The sequence below is a fragment of the Astatotilapia calliptera genome, chromosome 15, assembly GCF_900246225.1.
Source record: "Astatotilapia calliptera chromosome 15, fAstCal1.2, whole genome shotgun sequence".
NCBI lineage: Eukaryota > Metazoa > Chordata > Actinopteri > Cichliformes > Cichlidae > Astatotilapia > Astatotilapia calliptera.
This window is the reverse complement of record NC_039316.1, coordinates 36284079-36306475: the sequence shown is the minus strand read 5'-3', so window position 1 is coordinate 36306475 and position 22397 is coordinate 36284079. Positions and strand designations below refer to the sequence as shown.

The 22397-nt window shown below is 41.7% G+C and overlaps 1 protein-coding gene across 3 annotated transcripts in view; it reads right to left on the bottom strand.

Annotated features, from left to right (window-relative positions):
* Positions 1-710: 710 nt before the first annotated feature.
* The window catches only part of LOC113037124 (arf-GAP with coiled-coil, ANK repeat and PH domain-containing protein 2), a 48392-nt gene continuing 26705 nt past the window's right edge, over positions 711-22397 (bottom strand). The window contains exons 9-26 of one of the 3 annotated variants that reach the window (XM_026193828.1): positions 20946-21020; positions 19708-19719; positions 18212-18274; positions 15080-15192; positions 14553-14604; positions 13486-13586; positions 13220-13325; positions 12765-12973; positions 11897-11966; positions 11628-11722; positions 11268-11470; positions 10521-10622; positions 9879-9971; positions 9467-9699; positions 8698-8807; positions 8493-8603; positions 8343-8404; positions 711-3883 (exon numbers count right to left, since the gene is read on the bottom strand). In XM_026193828.1, coding sequence (XP_026049613.1) covers positions 3804-3883; positions 8343-8404; positions 8493-8603; positions 8698-8807; positions 9467-9699; positions 9879-9971; positions 10521-10622; positions 11268-11470; positions 11628-11722; positions 11897-11966; positions 12765-12973; positions 13220-13325; positions 13486-13586; positions 14553-14604; positions 15080-15192; positions 18212-18274; positions 19708-19719; positions 20946-21020 — 1890 coding nt within the window. In that variant the 3' untranslated portion in view covers positions 711-3803. Of the gene's footprint in view, positions 3884-5820; positions 8405-8492; positions 8604-8697; positions 8808-9466; positions 9700-9878; positions 9972-10520; positions 10623-11267; positions 11471-11627; positions 11723-11896; positions 11967-12764; positions 12974-13219; positions 13326-13485; positions 13587-14552; positions 14605-15079; positions 15193-18211; positions 18275-19707; positions 19720-20945; positions 21021-22397 lie in introns of those variants that run through there. The other 2 variants (XM_026193826.1, XM_026193829.1) reach the window with 2 other exon arrangements.

Genomic DNA, 22397 nt, shown 5'->3' with positions numbered 1-22397 from the left:
CTTGCTCATAGGGGGTCATATGATTGTTGGGTTTTTCTCTGTATCTATGAAGCGCCTTGAGGCGACTTTTGTTGTGATTTGGCGCTATATAAATAAAATTGAATTGAATTAAAAAAAAAAAAATACCCCACAGTACTAACACCACGAGCAGGGGCCTGAACTGACGACACGAGTAGGATGGATCAGTGCTTTTCATGACCCTACCATATGAATATTGTGTAAATGGTAGCCTCACTCTCCTCTTGTTAGCCGACAGGAGCAGCATCTGGTGTGGTCTTCTGCTGCTTAAGCCTATCGGCTTCACAGTTTAACCATATTGCGTTCAGAGATGCTCTTCTGCATATCTTAAATGTAAGAAGTGGCTATTGAGATTGCTGTTGCCTTTCTAGAGCCATCTACTACCACTGACTGGATACTTTTTCAGACCGTCCCCTGTAAAACCCCAGAGATGGTTGTGCAGAAAAATCCCAGCAGATCAGCAGTTTCTGACACACTTGGACCAGCCCCCCCGTCACCAACAACCGTGAGTGGAATTTAGGATTGTTGTCTAGTTTGATTTTAAAAGGAAAGTTTTTTCTTTCTTCATGAGCAGGCTGTGAGTTAAGAAAACCTCTCTGTCGTACAATAACCTGTTAACAGTGTCAAACGGCTGTTTGATGATTTTAATGAAGTCAAATGAAGAACTCAAAGTAAAAGAACCAACACTGAGCTGAATCCTCAAGTCTGTATGTATTGAAATCCTTCCATATTACAGGTATAACGTACAGTACATGTATATTGGTGTACAGACAGGCAATTTAAAAAAGGGGGCTAAAATTATTGAACGATACAAAGAACAGCATATACAAAAGCTTATTTAATGATTCAAGTACCTTTAACTTTATACTTCAGTCCTCTGGAGAATTCAAAAGCATCTGTACAAAATGTACAAGAATTGTATCCCAAGTTTCATCAGCCCCAGGTTTCCTCTGCGATTAACATCTGACTGTATGTCGTGTAACTTTCAAAGTGAAGTGCAGGAGAAGCGAGGAACACAGAAACTCACAGTACAAAACTTCCATCAGTGAAGTTGCAGAAGTCGAATTTGAAGATTTCACTGAACTCACCCGGAGGCGTCTAAACTGGATCCATCGGGTTAATGTCTCAGCTCAACACACGAGAGGACGGAAACAACAAATGTCTCACAGCAGGTGCATTACTCACTAACACATCCGGTTACTCTGCATCGCTCTGAGTTTACAGGTCTGTCATTTTCAAAACATTCCCAAAAACCTGCTAACAAATTTCATTGAAGGGTCGGTGTAGTTTGCTCCTAATTAGCTATGAGAGACTGTGTGCACCATTTACATGTCTGAGTAAACCTCGGCCTCTGTGCTTCAGCGACAGCCGTTCAGTGGATCTATATTTAATCTCGTCTTCTGTATAGTTAGAGGCAGGAAACAGCACAGTGCTGAATTCAGCTGGTCTGAACACGCACACAGCAGATTAATTGGACAGAAAAGCACTGATATTGCTTATAGATTCATCCATGAAATAAGATGATGCTCATTTTCAGAATTTTTAGTTTTCTGCTGCTTTTTAGTTACGCTGTCAGGGGCAAATGTGTACTTCCCAATGAGTTGCCGAGCGGTTTCTGGCAGTTGTGAGTTGAAATTGACCACAAATGCGTATTATATAAAGTTGCTTTGGTTGCTAGCAGATTGCCACAGTTGTGGAAGTCTGCACAGCAGATGCTAAGTACTTTTGAAGTGGTAGTAAATCTTGAAAAAAGTCTGACCAAAATAATGAAACGATGATAAGTCAGTGGTAAGGCACAACTTCCATATCTAGTTTGTGTCGCACTTTTTCGAGCTTCACTAAAACTCAGCGGTGTTTGCGGATGACTGTACACCGCCCATGCAAACTATAGGCGACAACTGCAATCTACTAGCAACCAAAGCAACTGCAAGGAGCTATCTGATGCCTTTGCGACCGCCAACAGCGACTCATCAGCCGGTCAGAGAACTCACATTTTTCAGTAACGACCAAACCGAACAGCAACCTTGCACAGAGGAAAAAACAAAGCCAACAGTTGTGCGTTGATTGCACTGAATTTTTTGGTGTCAAAGACCAAGCGTGCAATACCCTCAACCTTTAGGTGACCACGTGGGAGGGAGCGTGTCTCCAAAGAAAGCCGGGACACGGACTGACTGCATTCGCTCTCAGACAGATTGCTGAGAGTTTGCAGATAACTGTTGATACAGTCAGTCTGCAGCGGTGAGGGCGACTCATCTGTGATGCACATCTTTACAATAGGAAACTTGACTCACCTGGTCTAAACTGGTTGTACCGTGGTTATATTCCTACATCAAAGCAAGGCTGATGAGCACCTGCGTCATTTTGCAGTTAAATTGCCGTCCTGCAGCAACTACATCGTTATTTATGGAAGAATTACTGCTTCAAATTTAAGCGATTTCATGCAACTGCCAACGTGACCTCATTCAATCACAAACTGATATCAGACTGACTCCAGCATCTTCTTCCCGTCCTCAAAGCTACACCTATTTCAAAGGCAACAAGTTTATTGCACAGTCGCAGCAACGTTTTTGGTACAGCCACTGTATTTTGTGTGACTGCAGCATTAGATACGTTACAGACAACTGCTAAGCTATAAAACACATTTTACCGCGCGCTGCTGTCGTCTTATTAAAGGGCTTGTATAACGATCGATAGCCGACTGGTTTACAACAGCAGGAGGATGTTTTGTTTTTCTGACGAGCTGCTGTGAATGTCGAGCCACTCGACTATGGCAGGATTGACCAGCATTAACTGTTTTCTTTTAGTTTTTCATGGATCTACTCTGGGAAAATGCCATTATGATAAAAACAGCGTTACACTGTCACACCGACAAACACCTGGAACATTATTGACCCATAAAATAAAGCGTTGCCTGTATCTACACAGTGAAATCATCCCAATAATGACCGATGGTTTTTCAAACCACTGCAGGTACTTGTGAGAAATTACATTTCTAAAAAAGAAAAGCATTTAAAAATCAAGTCAAATCAACTATTTAACCTTACATGTGAATTCATTCTGGGTTTGCTGCTGTCAGAGATCACTGTACACTTCAAAGCCACCATCCAAACTGGTAGACGTCTGTGGTGATTTAACATAAAAGCATACGGACACTTATACACTTACTGATGATTCTCTAAAGAAAAACTTACATTAAAAAAAATGCTGCAGCTCATTAAAAGAGTCCCAATGAAAAGCAGAAGCAGTTAACAAAAAGCATGAAACAGAGCCTTTAAAAGTCTGCCGTGGGCTTACTTCTCTGTGCAGCTCTGATGCACCACAACTTTAACTTTATTAAAAAAAAACAATAAGTGTCCTTCACCGTCACAAAGTGTGACAGCAAACATTTAACTCAGTCAAAGTAAGCGATAGCCTTGACGGCATCTTTACATTCAGTCTGAGTGTAATTATCATTGGATTTAAGACTATGTGAATCCTTCCAAAGGCGTTAACACTGTACCATTTACTTACTGTTATACATCCTATTAACATGCACAGTTTAAAAATAAAAAAAATCCACTGTTGAAGCTCCCCTTCAATTGAACGAAGCACTCGCCTTGGTGAAAACGAACTGATGAAAGGGAGCTTTGGCTACATTAGATACGGTCGCTGGCTTTGATGGGCCGTTTCTGAATGAGTGTGAATGCGAAGTGGACATCATTCCAACTTTTGTTTTTGTGAAAACAGCCCTTCTGACCGCGGGTGGACGGCGCTCTGCAGCGTCACGGCCGCTGCGAGTCGTACTGCTAGTAGCGGTTCAGCTTGTCTGGGTCATTGGAGGCCATGTGGGTGAAATCCTGGAAAATGTCCTGGTACGTTTCATCTCCTGTAAAAACACGGGGGAGAAAAGATGTGAGTAACAAAACTTTTTTTATTTTCTTAGGAAACAGTGTAAGACCATAGACTGTATATCAAAGATGGACATTTTGACCTTTAAAAAAACAAAAACAAAAACTAGATAAACAAACAAAAGGATTATAATTTACAAAAATACATCATTTTGTAATTAATAAGATTTAAAACTAGCGACTGGTCACTTCTGTACAGTAGTATTTTTTGCAACCAGAAGGGTCGCCCCCTGCTGGTCATTAGAAAGAATGTCGGTTTAAGGTACTTCCACAAAGCAGTGAATTTATGCTTCAGAGTTAAACCTGCACCGCCTTAAGATACGGCAGTGAAGTAATGAATCCTTCTTTGAAGACCACTTTAAGTCCACTCCCTGGGGGGGCGCACGTGCAGCTGGTGCACTGTAAAGTCCCCGTTGGTGAGTCTGTGTGGTCACAAAAAACAGAAACGTGGCATCCCCACAGACCCTTGCGGTCCAATCTATATCGCTCAACGTCTGTGTTAAATCTAGCCGTCAGTAACCTGAAGAAATGCATCTGTACATCGTGTTAAAGCAGCTGCAACGATATTTATTGGCCTGTTCAGTACAGTAAATTCCTTCTGTGCATTTGCTTCCACTTTTTCCACCAGAGTTTCTTTTTTTTTTTTTTTATTCATCAGTGAGAGAAAAACAATTATTGCCTCAATATAACTCGCAGATTTCAGTAAATCCCTGGAGGGAGACTCAGAAACTATTGCAATGTGAATGAGGAACAAAAAGTCCAAAACGTAAGGAACAAATATGTTTGCCAGGATTTTATTTGTTTCTATTGTAGCTGGCACCGTATCTAAAAACACAGAGTTACTGTAAAGTAATCACAACATAATCCCCGAGCACAGGTCTGAATACTGGCAATCATGCCGGCCACTTGGTAGGCTTTACAACGATTCACCAAAGTCGTCTAAATCAACCACGAAACCCTACGCTGTAACCTGACGTGCCTCTCCCTAGAAATGCACTGTGATTGGCCCGTTTAGTACCATCCTTCCCTCCTATTCACATCCAGCTATTTCTTCTGTCGTTGTATCGCAAATCAAATGAAAGAGAAACGATCAATTCAGCAAGAGAATCTTAATTGCCAACGTAGTGGCAACAATGTTACCCCGAACACAGGTGCCACTTAAGTGGTTTTTGTAATTTGCAGTTCCACTTTCAGCCTCATCATCGGACAGTTATCGCAAAGGTACAGCCAGACGTCTGCGAGCCTGCCTGTTTTTGTGACTCCAGCTGCACAGACTCTACATAGGACTCAGACAGAATTATGGAAATTATGTACATCTTTTATATACAGTCTATGACAAAAACACTTCATTGTAGATACGTTTAAGAAGGAAAAAAAACTGTTTACTGGACTGCTCATAACTTATGTTCACTACAAACTAAAGTATTGACGGAGCTGCATGAAATAATAAATCCTCCATCTCGTATCTTCTGCTGTAGCACAAATGTTTTGTTTCCTGCGTAGAGGCAGGTGTTTAAACAATGTTCACAAATAGCTGAACTTTTCCCCATATTCCCCTTCATATTCTGCCAAAGTCTTCAAGTTGTCAAGACTACAGTGATCATAAACCCCAATGCCCTCATTGTGCAGATGTAAAGCAGGTAAAACATGCACAGAGTTTCATGCAAAGTGGGGAGGGGGCTCATGCAGCGACAGTGTCATCAGTGTCAACAAGAGTGAAAAAGAAAAAATAATTAGCCATACCTGTTAAGAGTGCTGGCGTGGTTGCGAAATATGAAACAGAACAATGTAGAGGGGAGAAAAGAGGCGAAGGACAGAAGAAGCAAAAGGCAAATGTTTGAGGAAACAGTCAGCGAGGCCCTCGTTAGCAACGGGACACGGACTCGGAGAGAAAAGACAGCCCACAGACAGCAAGTTTGTTTCATCAACAACTGTATTGTGTTTAAAGTGCAGGAGTTTATGTACAAAAATACAGTTGTGTTGGCCTCAGCACCCCAAAGAAAGAGAGAAAAGAAGAAAGGCACAAACTCTGGGGAGGAGAGTGAGAAAAGCAAAATACAAAAAGTGACAGAACAGATTTACATAAAAGAGAACGTGAGAGTGTGTTAGGAGGAAGAGAAGAAAATTCCACCTTAATCAGATCAGTGGTTCTCAGTCGGTTTTAAGGGTAAATTTCTTGTTTTGGGGGGTTTTAAGAACACGACATGATGTTGTAAAAGAATAGTATTTAAAAACATCGTAAAATTATTTTTAAAAAATCATTTAAATGCCAAGAAATATTAAACCGAGAACCACGGCTCTGCACTTCAAACACTCGAGTCAAGAGAACTTCTTTTAAAGAGAAAAGAAAAGGAACAGAGGACTGATGAGGTCACCTCTCCCTCACATTCATTAACCCTGAATATCCCTCATCACTCTCAGCACTCATCAGCTGATTGGAGGGTGCTGATGAAGAGGCGCTGGAGTACCAAACATGTTTTTAAATCTCCTTTTCTGCTCAACACAAACATCCTCTTACAATCACTGCTAACAAACCTGCTGCTGACCTGTTCGGCATCAGCAGCAGTTTCTAAATCAGTCTCTATCAATAACCATTAAATAAACAACAACAAGACAAAAGAACTTCTAGTTATTTGTTGTAAGGTCCAAACAGCTACTAACAGTGCATCTTCCTCCAGCTGTGCATTTCGCCCTTAGTGTAAACGCTCCGTTCTTCGAGAAGAAATGAGCTCAGCCCTCCTCTTCCTGTGTGTCAGCACACACAAATGAATAAATCCTTTTGCTCCACAATCGCACACAAACATTTCATAGAGAACTACTAAACACCAGATCTCTAACATCCAGGGACATCCACACAAATCAGCGATTAGAAACGTTGCATTGACGCTCTGCCTGCAGCAGGGGGCGCTGCTCTTTCAGTGACCGTTTCATCAAAGTGCTTTGGCGCCCTCCGAGCAGTCGGGGCAACATGAGAGAGACGATGTGGGATGAAACTGGGGTACAATTCAATCATTCATTGCCTGTCAGAAAACCTCACCTTCCTCTCCGTCTACATTCATTTTGAAAACCTAGATTGTTTTACAGTTTCTTTGCTTGTTTTTTTTTTAAATAATAAAGCTCCCACAATGATTAACGTGAATATAAGCCAGGACAAGCAGGCGATCAAAAGCTATACATGGTTACATGTGGATACGTTTCTAGACTATTGCACTATTGCTGCTTGAAATGTACCACCTTCAAATCCACTAACATTCAGGACGATTAGTGCAAGGGCTCTAAAAGTCCTTTTGTCTTACAATTCTGGATTTCCCATGATTATGGGCAATGAGCAAGCACACTACAACCAAGACACTCAAAAGAAAAGTATGCGAACACAAGAGTCCTCATGGCACTTACTGCTGTGCAACCAGAGTCACTCTAAAAACATCATTTACAGCATGTACAGTAAGAATACCTAGACTTACTAGAGTCATCTCTATAAAAGAAAACTGCTCTAAAAACATCTGTCATGTAACACCAGAAAGATGCGTCATTAAATAAGTAAACAGGACTTGACAAGCAGTTAAGACTTCAAATAAGAACCATACAGTCATGGGAAAAGGTACAGCAGTTGCATAACCATTAACAGGAAGGTGCATAAATGACTTCTGAAAGGTCAGTTGGAAAGGAAAAAAGATTACAGACACGCCTCTCACGACGATTTTAAAAAGCATCATTCAAAAAGTCTTGATTATTGCCAGATACTGTAGTAGAAACTGCCCTCCCTCTGAGGTCTGAGTGTCACTGGATACTGGTGGCAGTTACTGGGCAGATTTATTTATTTTTTTATTTTTATATATATATATACTTTTTTTTTTTTGCAAAGATACTGTGACTGCTGGCAGAAACACAACAGGAATTTAAAAATAACAATTACTTTAATCAAAACAAAACAAAAACCTACCTTCTAATCACCTCTAAAACCGAGGAAAAATATTTTTGTGCTATCAGTAACTTGACATGAGTAACAGTCACTTAAATGGAAAAGGTGGATGTTCCAGTTTGGAACAAAAACTAATACTGCCCAGAGTCGATGGCTTTAACCCTGCCGCTGAGGGACAAGGTGCAGAGCTGGTGGAGCACCTGGCAGGAAGTTGTAACAGCAGGACACACGAGCACAGCTGGCAGAGTTAGGCTCAGCTCACTTAAAGGCCAGTGGATTAAATTCCTCTCAATAAAGAAATCGCCCAAATTTTTAACAATACCCCTGAGAATGGATGATTGGGGGTGGTGCTCTTTTAAGTCAGCTGACCCCAACTCCGACACTTTATGTTTCCTAGGCGTCGTTGGCTCAACACGCAGCGGCTGGTTATTCAGATTCATCCAGCTGCAAACTAATAAACTCCTGCATGCACTTCCTGTACTGCATCTCGGTGGGGCTGTTGGAGTTATATTGACCTGACTGGCTGTAGGGCCCCTCCGCCTCCCGCATCTCCTCGTTCATCTTGGCTAGTCGCAACCTGGGGAGCGAATAAAGAAACAGGGAATTAAAGGTAACAGCACATCTCAATCCACTCTGTAATCTAAGATTAGTACCACGACACTCACAGGGTGACAATGTCTGCGTTGGCCGCCTCCACCGCTATGGACAGCGGTGTTTTCTCCTCAATGTCTGTAGCGTTTTGATTCGCTCCTCGTTTCAAGAATAAACACACTTGCCTGCAACGGAAATGCAAGTTGTTGTTTTTTTGAGTGTAAAACATAATCCACGTTGCATTTGTAGTAATAAAGGTGGGGAGAAGTGGAAACAAACCCCGTGTGTCCCAGCATGGTGGCATGATGGAGGGGTCCTCGGCCCTGAGCGTCCTGTTGGTTCACATTCGCTGCATTTTGGAGCAGAAACTCACAGGTGACCAGAGACCCCTGAAATTTACAGGTGTTTATAATGACACATGCCTTTCTTTCAAGAAGCACAACACATTAGGTCTAGATTTGTTTTAATTCACACACTATGCTTTTAACAGGTAAACATGGAGGAGTATAGATATTAGTATCTGCAAATGTCTCAAACCCAAACTAAAGGAAAGTTGGATTAAACTAAACAGGTGTGATATCGTTTCCATGAAGTCAAATGCTCGAGTAAATAAGAACGTCTCTGTAATTTTTAGATAATACTGGCGTTCATCACTGCTACCCTGCAGGCTCCTAGTCGATGCATGTATGTCATTAATATCCAATTTCTAGGTGACTTCCTTCTTGAGTTATCGTACAAGATATTCATAAAGCTTGACCTTAAGATCGATGTTCAGTGAGATTCTAACTCCTCACAGATTATTAAGCAGATATTTAGTAAATCGCAACCCCCAATCCCGCCCACTCTGCAGGCAGAGGAGCCTTTTACGACCGAGAGGAAAAAGCTACGAGTTTATTATTTGGCTGAAACTTGACGCAGACATCGAAGACAGGCAACACTTTATTTCATCCACCTGTGTGACATAAAACTGGTGAAAAGGTTTTAAATCTGCCGACCACTGAGTTTAGCGATGTATCGTACCAAGCTGAATTACTGTAGCCATACTGACCCCCTGCACTGCCATGATCAGCGGGGTCCTCTTTTCCTCCTCCGTATTGACCCAGTTGACCTCGGCTCCGTGGGCTAGCGCCTCTGCCATGTCCGGCAGGCTGCGGGCGCAGGACGCCCAGTAGAGCTGAAGACCCGGGCTGTACTCCTTGGGTTCATAGAAAACCATCTCCTTACAGGGTGACGGAGGAGGCAGTGTGGCGGGCATGGGCATGGGTGGAGTCTCAGCGGGTTCTGAAAATGAGAAGATGGGTGTGAGCGAAGTCAAAGAAATTTTCCTTCTAACTGAAAAATACTATACCTTCTACAACACGCCTTACAACACAAAGCATGTATGATTGCATAATGCCCTATTTCTCTCTCAGAATCTCAGCGTCTCAGCACAGAAGAGAACAGAGGTGAGTGCGTCTTACCTGCATCTGCCAGGCTGTCATTGGAGGGGGTGGTGGCCAGCATCTCCCTGCTCCCATCAGCACTGTTCTGGATGCCGCTGTCTGCACTTTTTACTGTAAAACAGAGTCTGAGTCACTGCTTGTAGAAGAACGTGAAGATATTTGCTGAGCGTATGAAATAAAAGGAGCACTCTGCTACTGCTGCTTGTTTCTGGCAGTGGAAAGTAACTCTTATCAGAGCTTGTTTGTAGCCAATCAATGTGTTCGGCCTCTCAAACTTATTTCAGCCTGATTAACAGAAACAGCAGGTGTTCCTAATATTTTTTACTCAAGGTGCCGACAGTGTGGGAAGAGAAAGAGAACCGGATGACAGATCCCCGCCTTCACCTTAAATTCCAGGTCCCTAAAAACCAAAAATATGACACAGATATATGCGAAAATACCAACACACTAAACAAAACCATGTGTGAGAAACACTCCCCACCCCTCAGTCCAAAAGAAAAAATGCAATACGGAAAACGTGACTGGATGGCTCATTAGCACGGTCCGTATGAAGAAGGAAATGAGGAGGATGAAGAGTTGTTAGTCCTCAGCCCAACGCCGTGACTTCAAATGGACACAGGGGATGGAAAGCAAGCGAAACACTAAGCATTCAGTACTTACTGCTCCTGAGCTTGGAGGAGGTGTCAAAGTAGGAGAAGAGCGAGTCAAGCTCGTCAGGACAGAAGAGAGAGTCCCGGCGGGCCTCGGCACCACTGGCAGCAGCTACGCAAGGGATGATGGGAGTTTGGAGAGCGAAGGGTGTAAATTGAGTGGCAGGGTGGGGTTATAGGGAGAGGCAGTCAGGGCAGGGGTTAGTTCGGAAGCACAGAACAGCCAGAGGGGGAGGAAAGGACAGAGAGATTTAGGGAAAGGGGAAAAGCAGGGTGGAAGCACAGACAGTTAGACTACTGGCTCGGCTGACGCTGGAAGAGACAGACTCTACGGAAAGCAATGGGAGGCAAAGAGAGCCGAGACATACGCTATTCACAAAGAACATGCAGTATGCCGATGGGTGGACACTTCTTCATGGTAGGAAGCGTCGCACGAGCAAATCCTTCTTCGTGTGATGTATTTATTTAGTTTGTTTGTTTTTACTGGAGAAAGTTCTGATTCTGAGGGAGAAACAACCAAACTCTGAAATCAGATTAATTAATTTTGTTTGGGTGCTATAAAAAGAAACAAATTAAAAGATAAAGATACATTTAAATGAAAAAGAAAACAACAACATGTTAAAAAAAAAAAAAAGTATAAAAAAATATTACAAAATATGTTTTGGAGGCAATGATCCACTAACAGTTCGAATCCCGAGGCTTGCAGCGAAGCTAACTGTCGGTTTAAAGCTGTGTTTCTCATTTACTTTGAACTGACCTGACTGCCCTGAAGCATTCGAACCAGGTCGAAGTTTTGGTGTGGGTGGAGGCGCTTTTGGTGGCATGTGCTCAGAGTTGCCGCTCAGCCTCTTCTCCTGTTTGCTCAGAGAGACCACTTTGCTGCGAAGCTCCTCGTCTGACGGCCGGCGTACAAATCGACGATCCACATACTTGGCTTTGATGTAGGCCTCGACCTCGTGCCTGTGAGCGAACCAGAAAAACATTTCATTTATGAATGAAGTGAAAATGAAAGTTGGCCGTCAGTGAGTCATAAGTACAATTTACTAGGAAACAAAATAGGTTACAAAAGCAATTTTTTGGTCTGAAATTACAAGCATGCTCTCTTGTAACTCGGTACCTCGGATCTCCCGGCTGTGGTTTTCTTGCTCCAAGCTCCTCTCGCCGAGCTTCATAGATCTGGTTGATTACTTTGTTGCCCAGTTCACACATTAACTGGAAAACATGTAGATTAACATCAGTGGACTAATGTTACTCCAGACATATGTTACTCTTCCTGATCCTTAATGGATTTTATTAAAAGGCAGAGTGATAACAAAATAAAAACTGTGTGTGTAACCAAGGCAGACCATTCATGTGCATTTGTTTGTAAACCTTCTTCTTACTCACCTTTAGCAGTTCTGGTTCCCAAGTGTCCAAAGTCAAAGAACGAACCTTGGAGAAATGCACTCCCAGACTCCTGTAGGTGGCAGAAGCAGGAAAAAAAGCAAGACAGTGTCAGCTCTGTGTACTTTAAATTGTGAAAGCGATAAAATGTTTTTGTTTTAGCTTTGTGGTGAAAACTGTGGTCTCACATGTTCACTCACAAAAACCCATGCACAGTATGGAGAGAACAGATTTACAGACAACACAGTCCCACTGTCTGTGAAATATACAAATGCACGTAGTGGGAAAGGAAAAAATTGTTTTTGATGTGTCCTCTAACAATCTTACTAAATTCACACAAATCAGGAAAATTGCAAAAAGGCCCAGTGTATTTTTGGGTTGGTATCCTTGATGATCAATGCTGTACCGTGAAAGCGTGGGAAGCGACCTGACGCTTTTTATCTATATTAAACTTTAATTACATTTACCCAGGAAAATAATTAAAGGTTATCACAACATCTCAGTTCACACACCAGTGAGTTTACAGTTCAGAAACCCCTGAAGACATCTGTGATCCCGACGGAGGATTTTATATACTGGAGCCAACATACTTTGCATAACTTCTAGTTTTCACAGACCTAACATGAACTCTTAATGAACTGCATTCCTGCAGTGTGGTAGACAAATAAATAAAATGTTCCAGAAATGTCCAGGTTTTCTTCTTTTTTAACTTCTTTAAATTTTCTAAGCAATTAAAAGTTGGTTACTTAAGAATTTGATATTTTCCTTTAATCCTTTGTTATGTTTTGCTTCATCTTTATGTAAGAAGTTGCTCACAGCAATAATCAAAGAGCTGTTATAAGGATTTGCTTATGAAAATAGAGCATTGTACCTGTGGATGCCAGAGCACTGTATACACAGGGTGATGCCCAGGTTGATGCTGGCCCAGCGGGGCTCCGGCTGCCCACAGTCGCAGCAGCAAACATTGCCTGGGATGGCCAGGACTTTCTGCAGGGCACTCTCTCCTTTCAGTGATCTCTCCTTTGGCTCCCCTCCAGAGTCCAGGCTCCCTGTTGATGTGGACGACTTCCTATCCAGCTTCTGACAGGAAAGAAACGGGGAAGGCGCACAGACAAAAATAAAGGGCAAAGCAGACGTATTAAAATGAGTAAATAAAAATTGATCTTCAGGGGAAAAAATGCAAGAAGCAAACAGTCAATGAAAAACTCTGTTATTTGCATAAATCTACACAAATAAGTGTTGCAAAATTAATAGAAATCCTGCCACATTAGTTTTGAGTCAAAAGACTTTGTATCTTGGCTTTCTGGTGTATGTGTGGGTTTTTACCTCACTGTCATCTCCCTTGTCGCGGAAGGCGGTGGCGATGCTGTTCTGGACAGCTTTGATCCAAGCCTGTCGCAGCTTCTCGGAGTCTGCCTGCATCATACAGCTCCTGTGGGGGCAGACAAGCGTCACACAGCTGCTGTCGGCTCAGAGCAGGAGTGTCGGCACCAGAAGGCGGGTAGGCTGGTGCTCCACCTTGCCACCTTTTTAAAAATACTCATGTGCTCATTAAGCTGACAGAGGGCGTAACGTCACTGACTCAAACCTACTTGGTGGGTGACACGACTTCAAAACAGAAGCGACGCTCTATGTCCTCGCAGTGCTTGACTGTGCATAGCCTCAGGTCTTCTACCACCACTGTAGGGTTGTCCTGCAGGCACAGCAGAGGGACTTACATCCAGCAACAGGCGCCCACTTCTTTTACCACAAAGGTTATTGTTCGCAGAACTATATTGTCCAGTTTCCTTAACATTTTTATTAAGTTGGTAGTGACAAGTTCTGTCGCACTAATAATAATTACAGTTGGGGTTATTTTGTTGTAGCATGATGCAAAGCGCAGAGTATGTAACAAAGCCCCAACTGCTCTTGCTCTTTTGACTTTGGTACTATAATCTGGGACAAAACTAAATGTTAGGCCTCTGTGACACAAGCCTCGAGGCCGGTCGGCAAACACCTGGCAACCACAGGCTGCTAAGGACAAATTTGCTGATTGGAGAGTGGTTGCTGGCAGTCACCAGGTGAAAACAGCTGCATGGAGGTATATGGTGCTGCGCTGAAACCTTCCTTGCAATTGCCTTGGTAGCTAGCACACTGACCTGTCTGCACACATGCACCAACTCTTCACTGAGCAGCAGTGAAACTTTGAGACTGTAAGCCTTCAAAATAAAAGTTGTGTCTCACAGCTGCACCCAGCATGTTTACAGAAGCACGACTCTTCCTCGGTTTGCTAAAGCTCAGTGACTAGTTTTTGGTGCAGCACCCTCTTTCTGATCAATTTCATTAGCAACATCCAGCAACCGCTCTCCAACTGGTCATTGAAAAGATTTTTTTCCCTAGCAACCTGTGGTTGCAGACTTGTCTCTAAACCTGTGTGGTTGGAGAGTTTTCATATTCTGACAAGGATAAATGTACATAAAGTAGAGATTCATTTAAAAAAAAACAACTAAACTTTTCCAGTATATAAGAGGACTTTATTGTGAGCTCTTTCTATCAAACACACAGAAACCAGGCGCACAGCTGTGCCGTCCAGTTAAAAATACACAGAGAGATGTTTGTGCTGGAAGTCAAACGCGTGCATGACTGTCATGGTGGCCGTGCAGAAAGTCACTTGACATACCTTAAATTTCTTCTGGTAAACCAGCTGATTGTTTTGGATGGTGAACCAGCGCCTGAAAGAAGATCACAAGTTTATTAGAAGATAAAGTCACATGCAAGTGATGCTCCTAAAATAAGACGCTTTGATATCTTCTGATGTGGATGAGAGAGAGTAATCCTAAGGCATGTGAACACAACACACACAAAGACAAACTATGGTATTCTGCAAAAGTATATGTTGGTTTGATTCATAACATGTTTATATCCACTTGGGGAAAAAATGGTCAAGAGGAAGCAAAAACTTGAGTCTGTATGTTCTCGATTTCATTTGTGTTGATTTACAGGAATTAAAACACAAAGATGACAAGATGAATGGAAATTCTTCCAAATTATTAACACTTCCTGTGAATCTTAGCTAGCTTTACTCTGCGTCTGTGATTAATAATCATTCTTAAAATGCACTTGAAGCTTTTCCTAGGATATCAAAGTATATAAAACTCTGCAATCAGTCCAAAGGAACCACTTCAAAATAAACTCTATACATTATACCTATTCCATGTCTTGAAGGCATTGCTGGCCCTCTTAAACAGATAACCCTCCATGGCGATGCCGTTGTCTGTATCCACATTGTACTCCAGCTTTGTGTCGTCATTCGAGAAATCCTGAAAAATAATAAGGAAGGAAGAGAGGAAAGCAAACAACTGAATTAAAACAGGAAAAAACACATTAAATCTTCTGATGCTGGTGAGTTCCTCTTGTTTATCTATATCAGGGTTTATCTGTATAAGCTAAGTGAGTGTCACGGCCCCGCTGACCTGACTGACGATTCGCGAACCAGGAAAGACAAACAGCAGCCACAGCGTACGAGCACAGGCCAATAATCTATAGCTACCAATGCAATGTAATGTAATGCTTGAGAAAGAAACCTAAGTGAAAAAAAAGTGTGTCGAGATACACCGTATTTGTTAACAATTAACAAAAATCCAGCAACAAGGCAAACCAACATTTGTTATTTAAAATACTGGAGACACGCAGAAGTATACAAAGCAATAAACGTGGTGTTATGAAGCTTTTATTGCATAGCTTCTTACAGCAGTAGTGACGCACTGCTCTTCAACGTGTAACGCAGGAAAAAAAAACAACCTGTCATGCATCCCATCTCTGATTGACTCTCAGTCGTACGTGTTGTCATGTGACTGCCCTCTCAGTCTGGCTTTAACTACCAGAGCAGCTGCCACACTCCTAACACCCTCCCAGCTTTCTCAGCTTCAGGTGACACCGGACACCAGAAGCATGCGCGTGCGTGTGTGTGTGTGTGTGTGTGTGTGTGTGTGTGTGTGTGTGTGTGTGTGGACTCATTTTACATCAGGTGTCACCGTCTCCAAAATCAATTACAGCTCGATACATCAAGATCTGTTACTGTGGCGAGCTGGGGACTCATCCTCTCTGTTGTCCTTCTAGAAAGATCCACAGTCTTTTTTGTAACTCAGACTTAACTCATTCAACCTGCATTAGAAAAGCAGTCATCGGCTCTCAAGCTAGTTGAAGCTTAGTTGAAGCTAGTTGAAGTCTTTCTTATCTGTTTTGAAAGTGTATATATATATATATATATATATATATATATTTTTTTTTTTTTTTTTTTTTTTTTTTTTATATATTTATTTATTTATTTTTTTCTGTACGAGTTGTTAAGCAACTTTAAAATGTTTTTTTTTTTCCCCCTTACATACCTAAATCTGGGTTTGGGGTTGTGACAAAACATTACATTACAAAAATACAGCACAAAGCTACAGCACCATGATAATGCTGGAAAGTGTTGACACAGTGGGTCATTTCAGCAGTTATCAAATGTCACCTGACCATCGCAGATGTGTCAGATGCATTTCCAGAGAAACACTTCTTTATAGGAATTATTTAACATTTCAGTTTCCTAATATCATTAGTTAATTAGTCTCATTAAAAAAACAAAAACAAACAACAAAGGGATGAACGTCGGGGTGCCAAACATACACAAGTAAATTTATACTGGAGAAAATAAAAGTAAAGACCATGAAAACTTGTGAGTGTAGTAATCTGTTTTTTTTTTCTAAAAAATACCCATTTTTGCTTCCATATTCCAGCTTTAATAAAATAAAAATAATATAATATAACCCTTTAGTTCACACAGGGTACAATCAGGTGTTTTCTGTTATTTTGTTTTGCTTTGTTTTATTATATTTCCTCTTTTCATTGTCTTAAGCCATTCTAAGCATACACAGGTTCACCTCATTTAGTTGTCATGTAATTAAATAAGTAAAATTGCTATAGCCATTAATATCTGTGAAACCATTTACCTGATTTGGAATGTTTAAAGAATATTATGAATATTATAAAATTATGTAAAGCTATCAACAAAATATCTATGCCTGACCTGCAAGATTGTGGTTTCTACAGGGCTTCAAATCTGCTGTCAGAGACTTCATTCTACATTAACTTTTGGTAAACTCCTGAGAGTCCATATTCATAGATTCACAGTATCAGATATTACTCTAAAATATCTGAAGCACCTAGCTCAAGCAGTTTTCTAAATAAGGGAATTTTGGCTCCTCAAAAAATTGCTGCAGGAAAAACATCTAAAATCTGCCGTTATTCCTTCCTCTGAAACATTTATATGATTAAACTAATGACAGCAGGGACCAGAAAATTTAAAAAAAAAAATCCTACTAAATCTGATTCATTCCTCTGGATTTTTTTCAAGGAACATCTGGGATTTTCAGGAGCAAACACTGAATGATCCACGAGTCTCTCATGGTAACTTCCTGAATGTACAACCCCTGTTACAGCCCAGAGATGTAGATGTAACCCATGAAAAATATGTCCTATTCCATGTTGTACCGAAAGGATATGCACACATGCACACACACAAACACACTGGCAAGCACAATTTTCCAGCACGACATACACTGGAATGAGTCGAGTTATTTTTGTGCACAAGGGGAACAAAACGTGTCTGCGTTTAGTTTCTGATTAGGGACACAATGGAAAGTCCAGGCATTAATAAATCCCCGTCTTCCTGAAGGTGGGACAAAATTTAAGTCCCATAACTTTTAACAATTATTCTTTAAACTTCAAACACTAGAAACAGCGGCCCCTAATTTCAGCTTGATGTGTGGTGGCCGTCACCCACACATCAAACAAATGCTACAAATGTTACTATTAAAGAATGACAGAGTTTCAGCTGCTGCTGTCACGTGAAAAACTTTCCAGTTCTTGGTTTCAACTACTGGTTGAGAAACCTGACGTGACCACTTCAGCTTGGGAAAGTATCGTCAAACCCATGACATAAACCTAAAAACAGGTAGTGGCTGAAACAAAGCTCATAGGCGCTTGTTCTTAGTTCCTGATTTTAAATATATTATCTAAGAAGTAAAGAAAAAAAAAGTTATGAAAAACCGCAAAACAAAACAAATATGTAGAAAAGAAAAAACCCCGGCATTAAACCAGAAGACTTCAGTGACGCAGACACTGACAATAACGATGACACATCAGAATGAAACGAGCTGCATTAGCAACACTAATGCATGTGCTGCACTTCAGAGTAAGAAAACAGACAGAGATGCAGATAAACACTGTAATGAGGTCCTGCAACGCATGCAGGGGAGGAGATGAAAGGCCGAGAATCGATGCATTGACTCTACGTACAGAGGTCGACCTCCAAGCGCAAAAGTTGCTGTAGTCTGGTAAAAAGTGGAGCTCTGTCACCTCCTAAAACACCACACACAAACACACAGCGAGAGAACGACACACAGAGAGAAGAACATTGCTTTTGCTAATGCTAACACAGAAGAATCGGTCACGGATGTAAGTGTATGAAGCCACAGACACAAACACATGCTTTACAAGTTCTTATCGGATGCACTCACCAGATACCAAACGTAGTGAAAGCGACTGAAAATCCTCATTTTCCCCAGATTATTGCACACAAATCAATTTGAATGTGTGTTTGCTTACGCGCGTCTCTGTGCAGCATCCCAACAACAGAAGCTACCTGAAGCAGTGTGGCCTGTCTCGTCAACAAACCCTCGCCACCTCCTCTCCTGTGGCTGTGCGTCTATCAAAACCTCCGTCACAGCCTCTGCTGCTCCTCCTTTAAGTGAAGGTCACCAGTGTGTCTGTGTGTGTCTGTGTGTGTGGCTCTTGTGACTGCTGGGTTAGAATAATCAAGTGGACCACGCAGAGGAGTTCGAGCATCAAACATTTATAGTGACTACAGTTTAACACTCAGTGCGCTCAGCTTTTCCCCTCGCTCTTTCATCTCCCTTGGGTGTGTGTAAATAAAGTAGCCAGTCTTTCAGGCAAACTGAATATCTGTAGCATTTGACCCTTTAACATGAACTGCAACCAATAAATAAATAAACGTCTTCTGTAAATGCCGGCTGAGTGTAGGCGTTTCTTGCACAGCTGTTACAACTGCAGTCACTTGTTATTTGCTCACTCTATGAGATAAAACAGACATCTTCAGCCCATCTCAAGCTTTCATGTAGCTACTGAAACATGCACTGAGGTGTCAGTGCTTCGAGTTATGCACACATTAGCAGAAAGGAAGTATCATAAGCACAACCTCAGGACCCCCCTGAGGACTGAAGCCTCCTTCCACACATAATGATGGGAAAGGATTTCAACTCAGATAAAAGGCAGTTACCAGTAGCAACGACTCATTTTGTTTGGCAGACATCAAACACATAATTCAATTCACCAAAAAAAAACTATTTTAACTCCTGAGTAAATGTCTGGTTTTAACAAAGTTGGGGAGCAAAAAGTGAAGCGCGGGTGTGAAAGTCAGAACTACTACTCAACTTCTTAATCCCATAGATCTGACTCCTGCAACAGCAGATCAACAAGCGTCAAGTCAGGCCTATATTTGATTTAAGTACAGTGGCCTATCTTATCAGACTAATGTCATGTTAGGGATATTTAATAAAGAAATACCAGCTCTAGAGGTTCTCTAAAGATATAGTGGCTTTTATCAGTGCGCTTTACTTCATACAAGTGTACTACACTCTGCAAATAACAGAACCTTATTCAGGATGACAAAATCATGTGCATGTTGTCAAAAAAAGCTATTTTCACTAAAACGATGTGAGCTGAAGATTACAAAAACGCACAGTGCAGGAAAAATGAAGAGAAACACTGCTTACCTGCAGTGCAGCCTGGAGGGAGTAGAAGAAGAGAAGAGGAGGAAAAAAGAGCAGAAGCACAAGAAAAGAAGAGACAGTTGGTTAGGAGTGTCCACGTACAGCCAGACAAGAGAGCAGGGTGGGAGCCAGACCGCATAAAAATAGCATCTAGATAAATTGAGGGAGGTGAAGTGGGGGATAGGTGCTCAAGGACAGGCGGGAGCTGGCACACGTACCATCAGTGACTGGGTAAAACAGGAAACAAGGATAAATAATGAGACTGAGGGGACAAAAGGAAAGATGGAAAAAAAAGGATGTCAAATGAAAGACGGGGCAGAAGAAGCTTCGCACATGCAGAGACTGAAACGAAGGTCACTGACAGGCAGACAAATGAACAGAAGCCCAGCAAACAACAGCTGGGTAAGGACACAGGCAGTCTGTGGGATGTTCAATTAAAGTTAAGAGCAAATTTACTGCCACCACATAATGTAATATAACAACCCACATCCTGTCGAGGTTTTTGTCTGCTGTGGGTTTGTACTCTGCTATCGGAAATGCTTTCAAATAACAAGAAAAATACTAGGATTAAAAGCTAAAGAGTTTAAAAATAAAAAAAGATCTCATTTGAGAAGCTTATCTTTACTTTTGCCAAATTAACAAATTATAGGAGAAATATGAAAAGCATGACTCTGGACAGAGACGCCGAAACCAAACCTTGTTTGTTTGGAAATGGGTTTCCGTAAGCTATCAATATTGCACGGGTGTGTGGCTTAGATGCTCCACAGGGATCACCTTACACCTGAGGGTGGAGTCCTACCTCCATTCATTCAAATGATAAACATGTTTCTATAAATAAACCAGCATATTCAAGTTGTTTTGGGAAGAATTCACTTTTTTTAAATTGACTCCAACTCCAATTATAAATCCAATCTAACCATTTTACTGACCAAGATTCGCAGCAGGCCTGTTAGAGCTGTAAAGGGCAAGAGGTAAGTGTAACCGCTCGATCACAGGGCTCTACCTCAAAGTGTTTTGATACATTTCCCCCAAATGTTCATATTTGTACATAAGTTACCCTGAGAATAAGCCTGGACGCTTTCACTTGTCATTCGTGCTTTTCATTCACATTAGTGCAGCTAATTATGGTGTTCTGTGGATTGAAGGTTATTTTCGTGAGCAAGTGCTGCAAACATTTTTGCACAAAATTGAGGGAACAAAATAAATAAATAAATAACACCAGATTTTGAGTGTGTTCGCACCTTTTGTTGGATGGTGGAGTGCTTCTGCTCCATGTCCCTCTTCTCTTTGGCAGCATCCACCACCAGCTGGTCCAACTGCAAGAGACAGAACAACCAGTAAGCCAAGCACACCGAGCCGACCGGTGACAAGCGTTTCATTCAAAATGACAAAACTAAACACTAATTAAGAAAAATATCTATTTATTTCGAGTTAAGGAATGAATGATCCAGTGCCACCACATCTTTAAACTGCACCTAAAAGGTCGCGTGAGCATGCGTGCGTTGATGATGCTAACGCCACTTTCCACGGGCCAGACTGAGAGAAACATGCTTTTTCTCCTCTAACCAAAATGTACTCCTCTGAGGAGAAATTAGACGGGAGATGATTAATTCTCTTTGTCCCTGTGAGCAACCGACACATGTGGAGAGGAAAACAAAAAATCTTTTGAGCTGTGAAGGAAGAAACATTTTTTTCTTTTTCTTAAAGGCTTCAGTGAAGCTCTGGAGGTCACTGGGTGATGCCGAAAATATGCCAGTTTGCCTTGCAGCACTGAAATTCTGCTCTGTGCGTCTTTATAGTCTGTCGCCGCAACGTGACCTAAATTGGCATCACCAGCCTCAAAAACAAAAGATTCAGTATGTGATTGCAGGGCACCGATTTAAGGGCGAGCGGGGTTCAAAGTTTCATCAAGCAAATTTTGCAGCAATTTTCTGCTTTGTATCAATAAACTAGATGGAAATTCATACATTTGTTTCCTTTCTTAAAGCAGAGTATAATAAACGTGTGGTTTCTTTTACAAAATACACACAAACGTGTTACTATCACACAGTTTCAGAGACGCTTTGAGGGAGCTGCGTGTTTTGTTGTGCTCAGAGAGGAAATGGGTGGATGGCTGAGCAGCAGGCTGATAACACAGATGGGAAATGTTTTCCCTGTTGCCTCTGCAACAACTAGTCCGGTCTGCCTGGAGCTCATGCCATCTATCGAGGCCTGTCTTTATTTTCAAAGATGCTTCTGTGCGTAGCTCTCCTCACATTTTGTGACAGTGACTCATATTGCCTTTAACATCTTATCTTCTCAGGCCGAGACAAACGTTTGTCTCTACTAACATCAGTTCGTCATTTACGGACCACAGCCGTCAGATTAAATCACTCCTGACATGTAGCTGCAATGACAACGTCTGTGATTCATGGAAACGATATGAAACATCTTTCTGAATGAGCATTAAGCTCACGTGTGCTTGATCCTGAGGCTCTGTGTCACGGAAACATGAAGTCAGCAGTACATTTATGTCTAGAAGCAGCATTACGGTTTCAACTAGCGGTGGAAAAGCGGCATGTTTGACACGAATCACTGTGAGCTGTCAACCGAAGCCAACAAAAAGAGAACATCAGCAATATCAGTTCAAACTCTAAGTCATGTGATCTTGATTTCACCTCCCTGTGAAGCTACTGTCTACACACCAGCTCACA